General features: G+C 37.7%; 1 protein-coding gene and 1 pseudogene across 2 annotated transcripts in view; both read left to right on the top strand.

Annotated features, from left to right (window-relative positions):
• Ift80 (intraflagellar transport 80) overlaps nt 1-17994 on the top strand; it is a 166211-nt gene that overhangs the window by 119062 nt on the left and 29155 nt on the right. For both annotated transcript variants that reach the window (XM_045161163.1, XM_004652385.2), the window contains exons 14-18: nt 1836-1971; nt 2590-2737; nt 4713-4884; nt 7239-7328; nt 7433-7605. In XM_045161163.1, coding sequence (XP_045017098.1) covers nt 1836-1971; nt 2590-2737; nt 4713-4884; nt 7239-7328; nt 7433-7605 — 719 coding nt within the window. The remainder of the gene's footprint in view (nt 1-1835; nt 1972-2589; nt 2738-4712; nt 4885-7238; nt 7329-7432; nt 7606-17994) is intronic.
• On the top strand, nt 14231-14400 carry LOC123464388 (annotated as a pseudogene).

Genomic DNA, 17994 nt, shown 5'->3' with positions numbered 1-17994 from the left:
AGGGAAGTATTAATGAAACTGGTATCCTGCTCTTAGGTGTACATAGGCATTATCATCATTGTCCATCTTTGATTTTAAATTTCTAGGAGAACCACCTGTTTAACTACACTAGATTCTTTTTGTGGTGAATATCACTAATTCTTTTATTATAGAGATAAATTTATTTATTTATATTTTCAAAATGCCAAAATTTAGTATTTGAGTGCCTTAATATACATGGAACAAAAATTACTTTCTTGTGCTGGAGAGATGGCTTAGCAGTCAAGGTACTTGCTTGCAAAGCCAAAGGACCCAGGTTTGATTTCCCAGGACCCACATAAGCCAAATGGACAAGATGGCATATGCATCTGGAATTTGTTTGCAGCGATTAGAGGCCCTGACACACCCATTCTCTCTCTCCCCCTTTCTCTCTCAACTAAATTTTTAAAAATCACTTTCTTCCTTAAAATATGAATTATGGCATTCCAGAGAAGAGCTTGTTTTTAAAAAATAGTTTGAAGCAGAATATTACTGGTCCATCAGTTTGAATAAAGGTATATGTATATTTGTTCTAAAAGATCCTATTTATATACACTTAGATGCAGTAACTAAATGGCATAATCATGTTCTTGTTGATTCATAGCTCCTAGCAGTGTCTTAGCAGGCAGCACATAAATTCCTCTTGTACAGAACTGAAACAAATCCATACTGAAGTCTTTCAGCTATTAAGAAAGTTCATCTTGGGGCTGGAGAGATGGCTTAGCGGTAAGCGCTTGCCTGTGAAGCCTAAGGACCCCAGTTCGAGGCTCGGTTCCCCAGGTCCCACGTTAGCCAGATGCACAAGGGGGCGCACGCGTCTGGAGTTCGTTTGCAGAGGCTGGAAGCCCTGGCGCGCCCATTCTCTCTCTCTCCCTCTATCTGTCTTTCTCTCTGTGTCTGTCACTCTCAAATAAATAAATAAATAATTTTAAAAAAAAAAAAGAAAGTTCATCTTACTAGCTAGTACAACAGAGTAAAACAGGATGCCAGAAATAATCTATGTGGAAAGCAGGGAGGTTGGAGTCAAAAGTCTGAGTTGTAAGTATTAGACATGCCTATTACCAGCTTTTTCTGAGCAAAAATCACTGCCTGGCTGTGAGTCTTCTTTGTGAGCTATAATAATACCTACACCAAGTTTCCTGTTCCAAAGAAAAATGATATGGAAAACTGTAAAATCTAATGCTCTGGAAATGAGATGTTCCCATATATATATTTTTTAAATTTATACTTAGCAATTTAAAAAAAAAATAAGTGTTAGGCAGTCTTCTTAGAAGAAATTTTCATGTGAGGAACCTTTGAAGCCCTGCCATGTGATTCTCAGACTTTTCTTTCATTCTGCCAAGAAAAGATAACCAGAAATGTAGAGGAGCATGTTTCTCAGCATAGAGCGTCAAAATCACATTGTTTCATTCTATCTTAAGGAGCATTTTTCCCTTCGTTTGCCATCTAGGTAACTACACTTAAGTGCTATACTTGAATTATTTATATATGGGCAGCTTAAAATGATTAAACAGGGAGATTTTATTATGATAAAAAGGTAATTGACATCCAATTGGTTTGTGTTGTTGTTTTTCTTGTTAAATATCTTGATGTAGGTCTTGCTGTGCAGCCCAGGCCTGATATGTAGCTGTGGCTGACCTTGAATTTATAGTCTTGTTGTCTCTGCCTTCTGAGTGCTGGGATTACAAGCGTGTGCCACCATTTTAGCTTAATTGATCTTTAAGAACAGTAATGTTCTGATAATTGAATAATTCAAACAATATATATGTCAAACACTAAAACATATCCAACATTTTTGTATTTTTTTTTAAATTTAGAATGAAATATTGGAAATTGCTGTGGATCAAAAAGGACTTACCAATGACCGAAAAATTGCTTTCATTGATAAAAATAGAGATCTCTATATCACCTCAGTGAAACGATTTGGGAAGGAAGAACAAATTATCAAACTCGGTAAAATAGTTTTAATTCACTTGAAATTTAATTATTGTCAAGTTTTTTTAGATTATCATGTAATACATAGTTTAATGTACAAATGAATGTATGAGAATGTTTTTGTTTCATTGCTTAGCAATTAATAACTCAGTTTTTTAAAAAATTATTTATTTGCAAACAGAAAAATAGAGAAGAGACAGACTGAAAGAAGGGGTGCATTCCAAGGCCTTCAACCACTGCAAGCAAACTCCAGATGCATGCACCCCTTTGTGCATCTGCCTTTATTGGGTACTTGGGAGGTGAATCCAGGTCATTAGGCTTTGCAGACAAATGCCTTAACCACTGAGCAATGTCTCCAGCCCAGTAACTCAATTTTAATAGCAAATTTTAGCTTCTGCTACACAATTGGCATTGAATCCCACCTGCCAGTAAAAAATGAATAGTGCTAGGTAGAGCATTGAAATATTTTAGTAAAGTTTTAGGAGATTCTTTGCATCTGTTCACCATTATACAGTTAGAAAGTAGTGCTGTGCCTGTCAGAAATTAGCTGGTATCTTGTTTACAAGCTGATTTTAAAGCTGTATTTTAATATTTACTTACTGAAACATAATACAGTCACATTCTTTTTAAATTAAGGAACCATGGTGCATACTGTGGCATGGTGTGATACATGCAATATCCTTTGTGGACTTCAGGATACTCGGTTTACAGTGTGGTATTATCCCAGTACGGTTTATGTGGACAGAGACATTTTGCCTAAAACATTGTATGAAAAGGATGCAAGGTAACCTTTTATTGCATAGGATTCTATTTTGCGGGAAGTAAAACTAATAATCTAATACTTTTTCCGGGGCATGTTTTTCAAGTTCCTCAACTCTTTAATCACATTCAACTAAATAAATATTCAGCTGAAACTATCTTAATAGACTTAATGAGAGGTCCAAATTGAAAGCATAATAAGGGCTATTGATTTGCTTCATGTGTGAGTATAATTTTCAAGCTCAATGTTTTTTAAGGTACCTTAGGTATTTCAGTGACTTAGTGATTTGGGGATAGATTTTTTTAGCAACATGCAACTTTCTGATAACTAACCAACATACAGATTTTCATTGACTTTAAGAATTTCAGGAACGTATGGGTTTCTTCTATTGAAATTTGAGGTTCGTGTTAAAGGTGGAATAAACCAAAGCTACTGAAACACTTTTTAAAAAAATACTATGCTGGAGAGATGGCTTAACAGCTAAGGTGCTTACCTGCAAAACCCAAGGACTCAGATTCGATTCTCCAGTACCCACGTAAACCAGATGCACAAGGTGGCACATGCATGTGGAGTTTGTTTACAGTTACTAGAGATCCTGGTGTGCTCATTCTTTTGTCCTCTCTCTCTTTCCCACTTAAATTTAATTAATTAATTAGTTAATTTAAAATACTTAGGTGCTTTAGAAAAATCAAACATAATTATATTCTCATTTTTCAGGTGTATTTATTTTGATAAAATTTAAATATAAAGACCTTAACTTTAAGCCTTAGCTTGGTTTTAAAATCTGCTTTGAGTTTAATTTTGGTATCTCAGCCCACAACTTTATCAAAACTAAAGTCATTAAAATAAAACAGCTAATTTTTTTAACAGCTTATTTAAAGAAGCATGTTAAATTAATTAGAAGAAGTCATTTTCCTTATTTAAAGTTCACCTCTTTTTATTATAACAAAGTCGAGTTGAAAAATAGCTGCCAGTGAATTACTTGCCAGGCAAGCATCATCTCTAGAACTGCATTTACCAAATGCCTGGACATAGTACTGTACACTTGTAATCCCAGCACTGGAGAGATGGAGACAGGTGGATCCCTTGGGCTTGCTGGCCAACCCAAGCAGTGATAGATCCTGTCTCACTAAAACGTTACCTGGAACAATATCCAAGGTTGTCCTCTGGCCTCCACACATGCACACATATGTGCAAATGCATGAACGTGAAATGGCTTATACACACACACCCATACATATATACATATAGACACACACACAAAGTAACTTTGGAATTCAGCTTAATTTTTTTCAATTACTTTGCTCTTTAATAGTTTTAAAAACAAAAGCTAAGTTATTTGTTTTTATGATTTATCTTAAGACTCAGGAAAACATAATATGTTAGTCAACTTTCTGTTGCTATGACAAATGCCTGAGATAATCAGTTTGTGAAACAAAAGGTTTTCTTTGGCTCCTGGTCACAGAGGTTTCAGGCCATGGTTGGTTACTTGGTCCATTACTTTTAGGCCTGTGACAGTGAAGCTCATGATGGCAGACTGAGGTGGAGCAGAACTGCTCACCTCAAGATGGAAAAGGAAGGAGTGGGGTCCTGTTACAGTATAATTATGCCCTTCAAAGGACAGTGACCTCCTACTGGTCTCCACCTGTACAAGACTCCAGGAGCATGCTTTAGTACATGGAACTTTGAGGGGACATTTGTGATCTAAAGTATAGGAAAGGCCCATGCAAAATGCTATTAAGGGTAGCAATCAAATATTTAATAATTTCTGTCACTTTTAATTGTTGTTATATTTTGTTTTATGCATGCATACCAAGTTAGATTGAAGTGTTTATTTGAATATACATATTCTCTCTGAAACTAAGTTTTGGGAGATGTACCTTGAAAATAAGAGCGTCTCTCTTGCACTGTCTATTTATATTAAGGTTACTTCTTAATTTTAATCTATATGAAAATTTTAATGCAGAAATTTAACCTGCTTTTTGCTGTTTTTCCACAGTGAATATAGTAAAAACCCACATATTGTGAGTTTTGTTGGCAATCAGGTGACTATAAGAAGAGCTGATGGCTCCTTGGTACACATCAGCATATCACCATATCCTGCTATACTCCATGAGTATGTAAGCAGCTCAAAATGGGAGGATGCTGTAAGACTTTGTCGCTTTGTTAAGGTATTTGCATATTTGGATATCTTTTTTTTTTTTTTTTTTTTTTTTTTTTTGGTTTTTCGAGGTATGGTCTCGCTCTGGTCCAGGCTGACCTGGAATTAACTCTGTCATCTCAGGGTGGCCTTGAACTCATGGCAATCCTCCTACCTCTGCCTCCCGTCTATTGTTTATTAGATTGCTTTTTGCAAAATGAGTAGTAATAATAGTTAAGGGTTAGAAAATTATAACCAGGATAATGTCTTTATCAATGAATACGTTGCCAAATACAGTGGATTAGATGTCGCTGTGTGATTTGTTCTGTGAGGAGTCTATAATTAGACTGGTAGTTTCTCTATACTCCTATAAAAATCCTGTGGAACTTTAAAAAAAGACAAATTCCAGTGTTCTACCCACAGAGATTCTGATTCTTTAGATCTAGGTTAAGGCTTAGATATATTTTTTTTAAGTTTCTCTGATACCATATTGTTAAAGAATCTCTGCTTATTGCCATTTCCCAGCTTGGTAGTATCTTATATTTTTCAAATATGTTTGGCCACCATCTTCTTTTATGGAATGCCATTTAACATCCCTTAGAATACATATTTGTGAAGTGACATTTGGATGTGTTTCCTTACAAAGGGTTGTCGGTGACAGCTTGACATAGTAGCATGTGTGAAACCTTCACAGTTCCTCTGATTCCCAGTAACTGGTATGTTCTGAAAAAGAATGGAGGGCTTATTTTACTGTAACTTAATAACCAATAACTAGAAATAAGAAGAATTTAGAAAATTTGCCAGACATGGTGGCACACCCTTTTAATCCCAGCACTTGGGTTGCTGAGGTAGGAGGATTGCTATGATTGGAGGCCTGGGGCTCCAGACTGAGTTCCATGTTAGCCTGGGCTAACCTCTAAAAAACAAACAAATGAAAATTTAGAAAAATTTATTCAAAAGTTCTCTGTTATTAATATGTTGGGGATTTTGTTTTGTTTTGTTTTAAGATAGGGTTTTACTCTAGCCCAAGCTGACTTGGAATTCACTATGTAGTCTCAGGCTGGCCTTGAACTCACAGCAATCCTCCTACCTTTGTCTCCCAAGTGCTGGGATTACAGGTGTGTGCTACCATGTTTGGCCTATCAGTATGTTTTAACAGAGTGGTCACAGTGAAATTTCTCCATCATTGATTTTTTTGGCTGTACTGGGGATTGAATCTAGGGCCTTGTACAAAACAGGCAACACTTTACCACCAATCTACAGTCCCAGCCTTAATATCATTAATAAAAAAAAAAATTAGCAGTTTGGGAGCTAGGGAGGTGGCTCAGACGACAAAGTGCTTGGTGCTCAAGGCTGAGTGCCCAGGATTGGACCCCCAAGCTCCACATAAAAGCCAGAAGCCATTGCAGGTTTCTGTAACCCAGCACATGATTGCAAGATGGCAGAGACAGGAGAATTTCCCAAAACTCCTGGACCAACTAGCCTGGTACAGTGAAAAAATCAAACAAACAAACCAAAAACCCTAAAAAAAAAACTAGAACAAGCAATAAAAACCCTGTCTCCTAGAAGTAGAAGAAAAGGACTCACACCCAAAAGTTATCTGCTGACCTCCACAGTTTGACATTTGTGTGTACCTATACACATGCATGCATGCACATATGTGTGCGCACGCACACACACACACAAAATTACTTTTTTTCAAGGCCCTGTTACATACATGACTTTTCTTTTTAACACTTATTTTGGAGGGCTGGAGAGATGGCTTGGTGACTCAAAACACTTGCTTGTATAGCCTTCCCATTCAGGTTCAATTCCTGAGCATTCACATAAAGCTAGTTACAAAAAATGATGTATGCATCTGGCATTCATTTGCAGTGGCAATAAATCCTGGCATTCCCCCCCACACACACACATACACACACACACACACACACGCGCGTGTGCATGCTCACACACACACATATGCAAGTAAATAACATAATTTAAAAAATATATACACGGGAGCCAGGTGTGGTGCCATAGACCTTTAATCCCAGCACTTGGGAGGCAGAGGTTAAGAGGATTGCCTTGAGTTCCAGGCCACTCTGAGTCTACATAGTGAATTCCAGGTCAGCCTGGGCTAGAGTGAAACCATACCTCAAAAAAACAACCAATCAACCAAAAAAAAACCCCCAAATCCCAAAACCCTTATTTTTGGACTGGGGAGATGGCTTAGTGGGTAAGAATGTTTCCCATACAGCAGGAAGGCCTGAGAGGCCCTGAGTTCAACACCCAGCACCTAAATAAAAAGCCAGGTATTACTAAGCACACCTGTAACCCCAGTGTTTGTTTTAAGGCAGCTCAGCCATGCAGAGCTGAGGAATTTGTTCTCATCTTTCACTCTAGGAGCAGAGCATGTGGGCTTGCCTAGCTGCTATGGCAGTTGCTAATCGTGACATGACTACTGCAGAAATAGCCTATGCAGCGATTGGTGAAGTAAGTCAATACTGTTTGCATAAATGAACATGTGCTTTTTTCTCATCATAATTTGTTGTATTTCCTTTTTATTCACTTCCAAAATGCTTCTTTTCCTTTTTTAGATTGATAAGGTTCGATACATCAATTCTATAAAAGATCTTCCATCTAAAGAGTCAAAAATGGCCCACATACTACTGTTTAGTGGGAACATACAGGAGGCTGAAATAATACTGCTTCAAGCTGGCCTTGTTTATCAAGCAATCCAAATCAATATTAATCTCTATAACTGGGAAAGGTAATAAAAATGGTTTTCAAAAACTCCTAAACCTATGACCTTAGTATATTTGACTATCTTCAACTTAGTAAATTGTCTTCACTGTTCTTACAGTTACTTAGCACTTTAGGAGAATTTGTTCATATTTGTGAGTATTTTGCCTGGTGGATTATAACATTTTCAATCATAGAAAATTTCCATTGGGGTAATTTATGCTTTCTCTGAACTTGCGATTGATTATATGCTGGAATGTGAAGAAGAAAAGAATCTAGGATATCTTTCAGATTTATAATTTTACTGTTGAGAAGGTGGTAGTGTTAGCAGATATGCTAAGGAAAAGAGTACAATTTTAAACAAGTTGAATTTGAAAGATTTTTCAAGTGATAGGTAGTAATGGTTTGTTGCATGGACTGGGAGCACATAAGAAAGGTTTAAACTAGACTTTTAGACTTAGACGTTATTAAGAGGGACAGTAGTTGAAGCAAGAATAGATACAGTTGATTGGGATGTGTAAGTGGAAGTTACAACTACATTTGTCAGTTGGATAGGAGAAGAGAGACCCTTAAAAAGACAATTCTACCCCCTTTCCCTCTCCAAAGATGATTCCATAAGGCAGTTAGAGAAAGAACTAGGTGGGTGAGGGTATTGTGGTGCTAAGGAGAGAAAAAGAAAAGGGTTTTGAATTGTCACTACAGTTACCTCTCGCCTTTTCTGTCTTGACTGATGACGTTACTCAGTGATTCTAATGTTTATTTTATGGGAATCAGCCTTCCCTTGGGTTTCCTATTACACACTGCAGGGCTATCTTTATACTTAAAAAAAAAAAAAAAAAAAGAGAGAGTAAAAACTGTCACTAACCTTATGGGAATTTGCAGAAAACCATTTAGCCTGCCTGGAGCAAAGGATAGATTGCTCATAATTGTTGTTTTTAAGCTCATTTTAATAACCTAATTTAGCATTATTGTGCTACCTCAAAGGTAAAATATTTTAAGGTCATCTTTTGGTCCTGAGTTCTGTACATGGTTTTTGAGTTATCTTTCAATTGGAATTGTTTTTTAAATCGTTAAAGTGAATCTTATTTTAACCTCTTTTACAGTTATATTTTAATTTCGAAAGGGTATGTGATTGGAAAGCAAGCAGTTTTTGCTCTATGGTATTGAGCATATAATTAAAAGTCATTAAGAAAAAAATCATTGTTTGCCATAAATAAGGATGAGTTTTTTAAAAAGGAAACTCTACGGCTCGGCTTCACTCTTGGTTAATAAAGGCTGACATGTCATACATGAAAAAAAAAAAAAAAAGCTTATGTCCTAGTTTGGACTTCCATTTTACCAACATGGGTAATAATAAGTAAAGATCTAGAATTTGAACCTGAGTGTCCTACTATCAAAGAGGCAATTAGGAACCATACTGCTGAAGCCATTGCTTATATTCTTTTGTTGGACTGCTGCATCTCTTTAATTATTTATCCTTGAAGCTATTTATGTCGTCTTTCTCATTTCAGATTATACCTTCTTTTTTTTAATTTAAAAAAATTTTTTTGGTCATTTTTTTGTTTTTACTTATTTATTTGAGAGTGACAGACACAGAGAGAAAGACAGAGGGAGAGAGAGAGAATGGGCACGCCAGGGCTTCCAGCCTCTGCAAACGAACTCCAGACGCGTGCGCCCCCTTGTGCATCTGGCTAACGTGGGACCTGGGGAACCGAGCCTTGAACCGGGGTCCTTAGGCTTCACAGGCAAGCGCTTAACTGCTAAGCCATCTCTCCAGCCCAGATTATACCTTCTTCTTGAAGGACAGAAATATTTTATATTATTTGTATATAGTATGCACTGAATAGTCATGCTCTTAATTTCCATTCAATTCTCTTAATAATTATACAGTGATCTGCTTTGAACATTTACTGGATGCAGATAACTTGTAATGGGTGTAATGTAATGGGTGAGCAGGTGTTACAGCTAGAAGATAAGAAAATCTGCCTCAGGTAATACTGTGAACATTTCTTGTCCCTCTACTGACCTTAGTGAAACTATCTTCTTCTCAGAGAGCATAACTTTCAAATAGTTTATTCTTTCCACCTGCTCATATCTTGGGATCTGGATGTGAGTAGTGTTGATGTCCCTTTTGTCTTTACTCTCCTGTCATATAAAATCTCCAGGCCTTTGAAGCTTATGCATGACTATCATACTAATTCTCTGCTGGAGACTTCAAATGCCACTATTATCCCTATATGCTGCTCACTGCAACACCCCTCTCCCTCCAAGTCTCATCAAGAAACGCTGCCTTAAGTTTATAAGATCTTTGGATATGGGATAAGGAAGGTAGAGAATGTCATAAGGAAGCAAAGTGGATCTTGGGTGCTTCTCTATTTTTCCTATTAGGCATCTCCTTTTCCTGTGCTTTGTGTTTTTGTCTAACTATGAACCATTGGGTTAGTTATGGCTGGTAGGCTGCTAAAGCTTTGCTATAAGTAAAAGATCCAGAGCACTGTTCCAGGATTCTGATTACTATCTTAATACTTCAGACTTGTAAATATGTATCTAGCCTTCTGTCCTGCCCATTTATCCAAATGGGTTTATCAACATTTCCACCAGATAGCTCACATGTTTGAGTTTAGATGATATATATTTCTCGTATTCCTTCTGGTTTCCTTCCAGGGCAATCTGTCCTTTTGGTTTTGTGGTGGTCCTGAAAATTAACCCTGTGACCTTGGACAGGACGGGCAAGACTGAGCTAAACCCTCAGTTTCCAGAGTAACCTGTCTTATCTTCATTTTGGTTGCACAAAACTGGAAATCTAGGAGTTACTCTTGACATTTTCTTCAGCTTCTGTTCATCTTGTTAACAACTGTTCCCTCCAAACGCCCCTGATACTCATCTCTATATCCACTTCTCATCCAAACTGATCAGTTTTCCTGTATAATGTCATCACTAGTCTCTCTGCCTATGACCTGTATTTTTTTTCCTTTTTAAAAATTTTTATTTATTTATGAGAAAGGGAGAGAGGGGGAGAATGGGCACACCAGGGCCTTTAGCTACTGCAAACAAACTCCAGACACATACACCACCATGTATATCTTGGCTTACGTGGCTTATGGGGAATTGAATCTGGATGCTTAGGCTTTGTAGGCAAGTGCCTGAAACCACTAAGCCATCTCTTCAGCCCCAACATGCACTTTTCAAACCCATTCCCAATACCATGGTCATAGGGATATGTTCACAATGGGAATCTGACCATGACCACATTTAAATGAAGCCTATAGTTCCTCATGGCTTGTAGCACAAGTGTTAAAATTGGAAAATAAATGACATCAAATAATCAGAAATACCTACAGCTGTGAAGGAACCTTTAAGAAATTCATGTTGGGCTGGAGAGATTGCTTAGTGGTTATGGCACTTGCCTGCAAAACTTAAGGACCCGGGTTCGATTCCCTAGTACCCACATAAACCAGATGCACAAAGTGGCACATGTGTCTGGAGCTCATTTGCAGTAGCTACAGGCCCTGGCACATCCAATCAAATGCTCTATTTCTCCTGATCCCTGTCTTTCAATTTCTTTCTCTCTCTCTCAAATAAATAAATAAAATATAATTTTTTTAAACTTTTTTTTTTTTTTGGTTTTATCAAGGTAGGGTTTCACTCTAGTCCAGGCTGACCTAGAATTCACTATGTAGTCTCATGGTGGCCTCCAACTCATGGTGATCCTTCTACCTCTGCCTCCCAAGTACTAGGATTAAAGGAGTACACCACCATACCCCATTTAAAAAAAAATTTTTTTAAGAAATTTATGTCTTCATTTCCAGGTAGTTTTGAGACCCTGTGGAATACTTGTTTATAATGCATATTCATTTACTCTGCAGCTATGTATATGTATATGTGTATCATATATATTTAACTTTAAAGACCATGATCTTAATTCCCTCCTACTCTCTTCCTTTTTCTCCCTCCTGAATATTCCCTCCAAAAATTCTTACTTCTTTCTAACAAGTCTCTTCTATTTTGGCATCATCATTTGTTCTGCTCCTATTTATGCAGGTCTTCTGTAGTACCAAGCATGAATTCTCTTCCATGGAGAAAGTCTCAAATCAAATCAGAGAGTAGTTGATTTCCCTCAGAACATGTCACCCTTGCAGTTAGTATGTTTGGTCAGGTTGGCCATCCATAAAAACTGCAGGGTCCATTGCTGGTTAAGATTGTTGCCTCTTTTCTCCCAGTAGGCTACATAGATCTTTCCAGCATTCTGTCATCTAGTCAACAGGGAAGAGGCTTCCAGCTCAGCTCCAGCTTCATTTCTCAGTGAATTGCAGCCTAAGCATGTGGAATCTTTACAGTAGGTCCTTGTCTTCTCGTTCTGGTGGGCCACAAAGAGCCTTGGCAATAGGCTATAATGTCTTGGGATAAAAGTGCCTCCCTGACTCATTGGAAGGTATCCTATCCCTGCTACTGAAATTTTTTAGTACCAGTCTATGTCTTCTGGATATAGCATTATCCACACCCCCCAGCAGGATACTTCTGCCCAAACTCTCTCTCTCTCTCTCTTTTTTAAACAAATATATATTTTTAGCTAGCAAAGAAGTAGGTTTCAATCTGGCTTACTGATAACATCTTTCATTTTGATTAACCCTCCTCCCATACCCTCCTCAACTCTACCTTTCCCCCTGACTCCATTTTATTCCATTTTCACCCTCAGTGTTCTACCCCTCAACTTACATATCTACTGTACTCTTCCCTTAAGCCTGCCCCTCTCCTCCCTGCTTCATGGCCCCTTTCTAGCTTCTTGCACTCTAGTATGGAATTTTGTTTTGTTTTCTTTTTCCAGGTAGGGTCTTGCTCTAGCCCAAGTTGACCTGGAATTCACTATGTAGTCTCAGGATGGCCTCAAACTCATGCAATTCTCCTACCTCTGCCACCCCAGTGCTGGGATTAAAGGTGCATGCTACCATGCCCGGCTACTATGGGCTTTTGTTCCAATTCACATACAAATTTAAATATTTGAAGCTAGGATCAATATGAGAGAAAACATTTGGCATTTGACATTCTGAGCCTGGGTTACCTCACTTAATATAATCTTTTTCAGATCTATCCATTTCTCTGCAAATTTCTTAATTTCAGTTTATTTACAGCTGAATAAAACTCCATTTTGTAAATGTTCCACATAATCATTATCCATTCATCAGTTCATGAGCATCTAGACTGGTTCCACTTCCTAGCTATTGTGAATACAGAAACAGTAAACATGAGTGAGCAAGTATCTCTATAGTAATGTATAGAGTCCCTAGGGCATATGCCAAGGAGTTATATAGCTGGGTCATATGGTAAACTATTTTTAGCTGTCTCAGGAACCTCCAAACTGATTTTCTTAATGGTTGTATCAGTTTACATTTCCACAAGCAATGGAGAAAGATACCTTTTGCAGATACCCTTGCCAACATATATTGTCATTTGTTTTCTTGATGATAGCCATTCTGATAGGAGTAAGATATTATCTCAAAAGTTTTAATTTGCATTTATTTCCCTGATAGCTAAGGATATAGAATCCATTTGGATATGTTTATTGGCTATTTGTATTTCTTATTTTGAGAACTCTCTATTCGGTTCTGTAGCTCATTTTGTGATTGGGCAGCTTGATTTCTTATTTAGTTTTTTAACTTCTTTGTAGATTCTAGATATTAATCCTCTGTCAGATGAAGAGCTAGCTGGCAAAGATTTTCTCCCAGTCTATAGGTTGCCTTTTGCTCTATTCAAAGTGTCCTTTGTTGTACAAAAGCCTTTTTATTTCATGAGGTCCAAATGGTTGATTAGTGGTCTTACTAGGGTTCTATTCAGGAAGACCTTGCCTATGCCTACATGTTGAAGTGTTTCCCTAGTTTTTCCTACAGTAGTTTCAGAGTTTTGGGTCTGCTGCCAAGTTCTTTGATCTATTTGGAATAGATTCTAGTGCATGGAGAGATAAGGATTTATGTTCATCCTTCTACATATTGATACCCAGTTTTACCAGTACTTTTTTTTTCAAGAGGCTGTCTTTTTTCCAGTGAATATTTTTAGCATTTTTTTCTTTTATTAAGTAGAAACTTTGTATGGATACACCATATGTTGATACCATTATTTTCCTCTTCCCTGCCCCCATTTCACTGAGGGTCCTCATCAGTGGGATTGCTGGTATTCACCATAGGGTTGTACGTTATGAGTTGTGAGAGCAGCAGTCATTGTGAAGGAAGGCAATGCATCTGGATATTACCTCCCACTTTGTGGCTCTTGCAGTCTTTCTACCCCATCTTCCACAAAGTCCTCTGAGCCATGGTGGGTGTTTTAAGTCTACTTTAGTGTTAAACTTTCAGCAGCTTCTGGATTTCTGCTTTGATACATTTTGAGTAGCCTTAGTGTCTGTCAACCTGGTGCTGGTTGTCAGGCTCGCAGTGGAAGGAGCACTCTTGCTTATCTTCCCATTTCCTCTGTGATTTCACATGGGCCCTGGCTGATGTTTGAGGGTATTTTTAGCATATTTGTTAAAAATCAGGTGGCTAGGCCACTTTGTGTAGCTGAGAACCTTGCATTCATAGGCAGTTGGTCCGAGTTCTCCATTTTTCGTTTGCCTCTTCTCTTCTCCTTGCCACTCACCTTCATTGTATGTTGGGCTTGGAGTTGCCATGCCTCAGTACCAGGTCTGGGAGTTCAGCTATGCAGCTTAAAAGCTCTACCTTACTGACCCAATGAAAACCAAGCTCAAGATGTGAAGAAGATTGAGAAGTTCCACAGCCAACTGATGTGACTTATGGTGCCCAAGAAATTCCACAATGTCATCATGGCCTCAGAATGAATGGTTTGAAATAAAGACTGTCATGTTCTTGGGAGGAAATGCCTTTTGAATTTGAGAAAGTGTTGGGAAGAAAATCCTTTATGTACATACATGAGCTACTCAGAAGCTGAGAAACAATTTTTTGGTACTTTCTTTTCAATGTTTGTTTTAGAGATCTAAGGATGCAAATGCTTTCCATTAGGAAACTTATTTTTGGAAATCAGACAAGAAATACACTATCTTAGAAACTTTCTGCAAACTGTTTGAGGTTGGAGAGAACATGTTATTATCTCAGATAAATTCATAGAAGTGATTTGAAAAGGAAATACCAAGAAAAGCTAGCTCTTCCTTAGATTTAGTTCATCTGTTTATATGAGGAAATTTAATGTAACCATTTTGCTGGGTTTTATATTTCTTTTGGAGCATAAAATTTGTGCTATTAATAACTAATAAATTATAGTAGCTGGAAAAAAATCACATGGCTGTGTAACCTCCTGGTTCTTCTATTCTGTTCCATTGATCTGCATGTCTTTTTTGTGTGTGTGCCAGTACCATTCTGGTTTTGTTAATGTGGCCGTGTAATATATCTTAATATCAGGTATGGTGATACTGCCAATCTTATTTTTGTTGCTCAGAATTGCCTTGCCAGCAGCGTATCGTGGTGCACACTTTTCATCTCAGAACTTGAGAGGCAGAGGTAGATGAATCACCATCAGTTCAGTGCCACCCTGAGATTGCATATTGAATTCCAGGTGAGCCTGGGCTAGTGTGAGACCCTACCTTAAAAAGAAAAGAAGAAGAAAACAAAAACAAACAGACAAAAACCAGAATTGCTTTGGCTATCTGAGATTGTGTGTGTGTGTGTGTGTGTCTTTGTCTGTGCACGCACACACATACTCTTCTAAATGAATTTTAGGATTTTTTTTTCTATTTGAGTGAAGAATTCTGTTGGCATTTTGATGGAGATTGCATTAAATCTATAGATGGCTTTTGTAAGGCAGACATTTTCACAGTATTGATTATTCCAGTCCATAAATATGAGATGTCTTTTTCATTTCCTAGTGTCTACTTGAATTTCTCTCTGAGTGCTTTAAAGTTTTCATTGTAGAGACCCTTCACATACTCAGGTTTATTTCAAGGTACTTTATTTTTCCTTTTTGAGGGAATTTCGAATGGGAGTATTTCTTATATTTCATCCTCCACACATTAGTTATTGGTTGTATAAGAAGGCTACTTAGAGTTCTGTGTGTCTATTATGTATCCTGTTACTTTGCTGAAAGCATTTATCAGCTCTATCAGTTCTATAGGGTCCCTTATGTATAGAAGCATATAGTCTACAAATAATGATAATTTGACCTTTTTTGTTGTTGTTTTGATTTTTGAAGTAGGGTCTCGCTCAAGCCCAGGCTACCTGGAATTCACAATTTAGTCTCAGGGCATCCTCAAACTCATGGTGATCTTCATACCTCTGCCTCCTGAGTGCTGAGATTAAAGGTGTGTACCACTATTCTTTGCTAATTTGACTTCTTCCTTTTATATTTGTATCTTTTTTATGTATGTTTCTTGTCTTATGCTATAGCTAAGACTTCCAGTATTATAGTAAATAGAAGTGAAGAAAGTGGACACCCTTCTCTTGTTCCTGATTTTAGAGGAAATGTTTTCAGTCTTTCCCTGTTTAACATAATGTTGGCTATATGTTTGTCATAAATAGCCTTTATTATGGTGAGATATGTTCCTTCTATTTCCAGTTTCTTTAGGACTTTTATCACGAAGCAGATGATCATGTGAGTTTTACCATTGAGTCCATTTGTATGGTGTATTACCTTTATTGATTTGCATATGTTGAAGCATTACTGCATTACTTCTGGAATGGAACCTACTTGATCAGGGTGAATGATATTGTTGATGTGATCCTCTATTGTTTGTAATATTTTGTTGAGAATTTTTGCATATTTTCAAGAGGTAGATTGGTCTGTAGTTTTCTTTTTTTGTCTGCATCTGGTTTTGTATCATGGTAATTCTGGCTTTGTTCTTTAGTTTTCTGGGGTTTTTTCTTTGTAAAATATTATTTATTTACTTATTTATTTGAGAGACAGAGAGAAAGAGAGAGAGATAAAGAATATGGGCCCATAGGGCCTCTTGGCACTGGCAGTAAACTCAAGACATATTCACCACTTTGTAAATATGGGTTTACATGATACTGGGAATCAAACCCAGGCTGTCAGACTTTGTAAACAAGTGCCTTTGACTGCTGAACCACCTCTCCAACCTCTTTTGTCTTTTATGGAAAAATTGGAGAAGCATTGGTATTAGTGCCTCTGTAAAGGTCCAATAAAATTCACCAGTGAATCCATCTGGGCCTGGACTTTTTTTTTTTTTTGGTTGGGAGAGCTTTTTATAACTTCTTTGTTTTCACTGCTTACTATAGGTCTGCTTAAATGGTTTATCTCATCTTGCTTTAATTTTGTTAGGTCATATATATCTAGAAATTCAACCATTTCTTTTAGAGTTTTCAATTTAGTGGAATATATGTTTTTAAGGTATATTCTTACTATTTTCTAAATTTAATTTGTATCTGTTGTAATGGTGCCATTTTCATGTTTAATTTTATTGATTTGAGTCTCTTCTCTCTTTCTTTTGGTCAGTTTTTTTTTTAAATATTTTTTTGTTTATTTTTACTTATTTGAGAGCAACAGAGAGAGAGAGAAAGAGGCAGATAGAGAGAGAGAGAATGGGCGTGCCAGGTCCTCCAGCCACTGCAAACCGAACTCCAGATGCGTGCGCCCCCTTGTGCATCTGGCTAACGTGGGTCCTAGAGAATCGAGCCTTGAACCAGGGTCCTCAGGTTTCACAGGCAAGCATTTAGCCACTAAACCATCTCTCCAGCCCTCTTTTAGTCAGTTTTGCTAAGGGTTTATTGATCTTGTTTATCCTGTCAAAGAACCAACTCTTCATTTCTGTGATTTGAGGGTGGCTTTTATCTATAGCTACAAAGAGAGAAGCTGGTTTCTTCTTTGGTGCACTGTGGGTGTGGCTCAGCTGGTTAGGTTGGTTTGCTCTTCTTATCAGCTGTGCTGGATGCTATGTGAGGAAGGGGTGGTTTGGATCTCTTGGGGACCTGAGACCTTCAGTGTTTCTTGGTGCTTGCGTATGGGGAAAGGGAAAGTGTGGAAAGCTATCTGGAGTTGTTCTGGAGCTGCTCATCTAGTCTCTGTTGTCTTTTCCCTCAGGATTTTGTTTTGTTTTGTTTTGTTTTTCCAGGTAGGGGCTCACTCTAGCCCAGGCTGACCTGGAATTCTCTGTGTCGTTTCAGGATGGCCTTGAACTTATGGAGATCCTCCTACCTCTGCCTCCAAAGGTGTGTGCCACCATGCCCAGCTTCCTTTAAGTGTTTAATTTTGCAAGGCCAGTGGAAGTGGAGAGTCCTGGCCCTGTAGTTCTGCTCTTACTGGCTCAGGCAGAGCCCAGTGAGTAGAAGCTCTTCCCAGAGGCCACTGGGTGGAGCAGATCCTTGCTGACTGTGTGATTGCTGGAAGCTCCAGTGCCTTTTTGTTTCTCTTCAGGGACATCACCTGGGTTAATAATTCCTTATATATCTTAACTTTTTAGTAGAAG

Source organism: Jaculus jaculus, chromosome 11, assembly GCF_020740685.1.
Source record: "Jaculus jaculus isolate mJacJac1 chromosome 11, mJacJac1.mat.Y.cur, whole genome shotgun sequence".
Taxonomy (NCBI): Eukaryota; Metazoa; Chordata; class Mammalia; order Rodentia; family Dipodidae; genus Jaculus; species Jaculus jaculus.
This window is presented reverse-complemented; position numbering and strand designations above follow the sequence as displayed.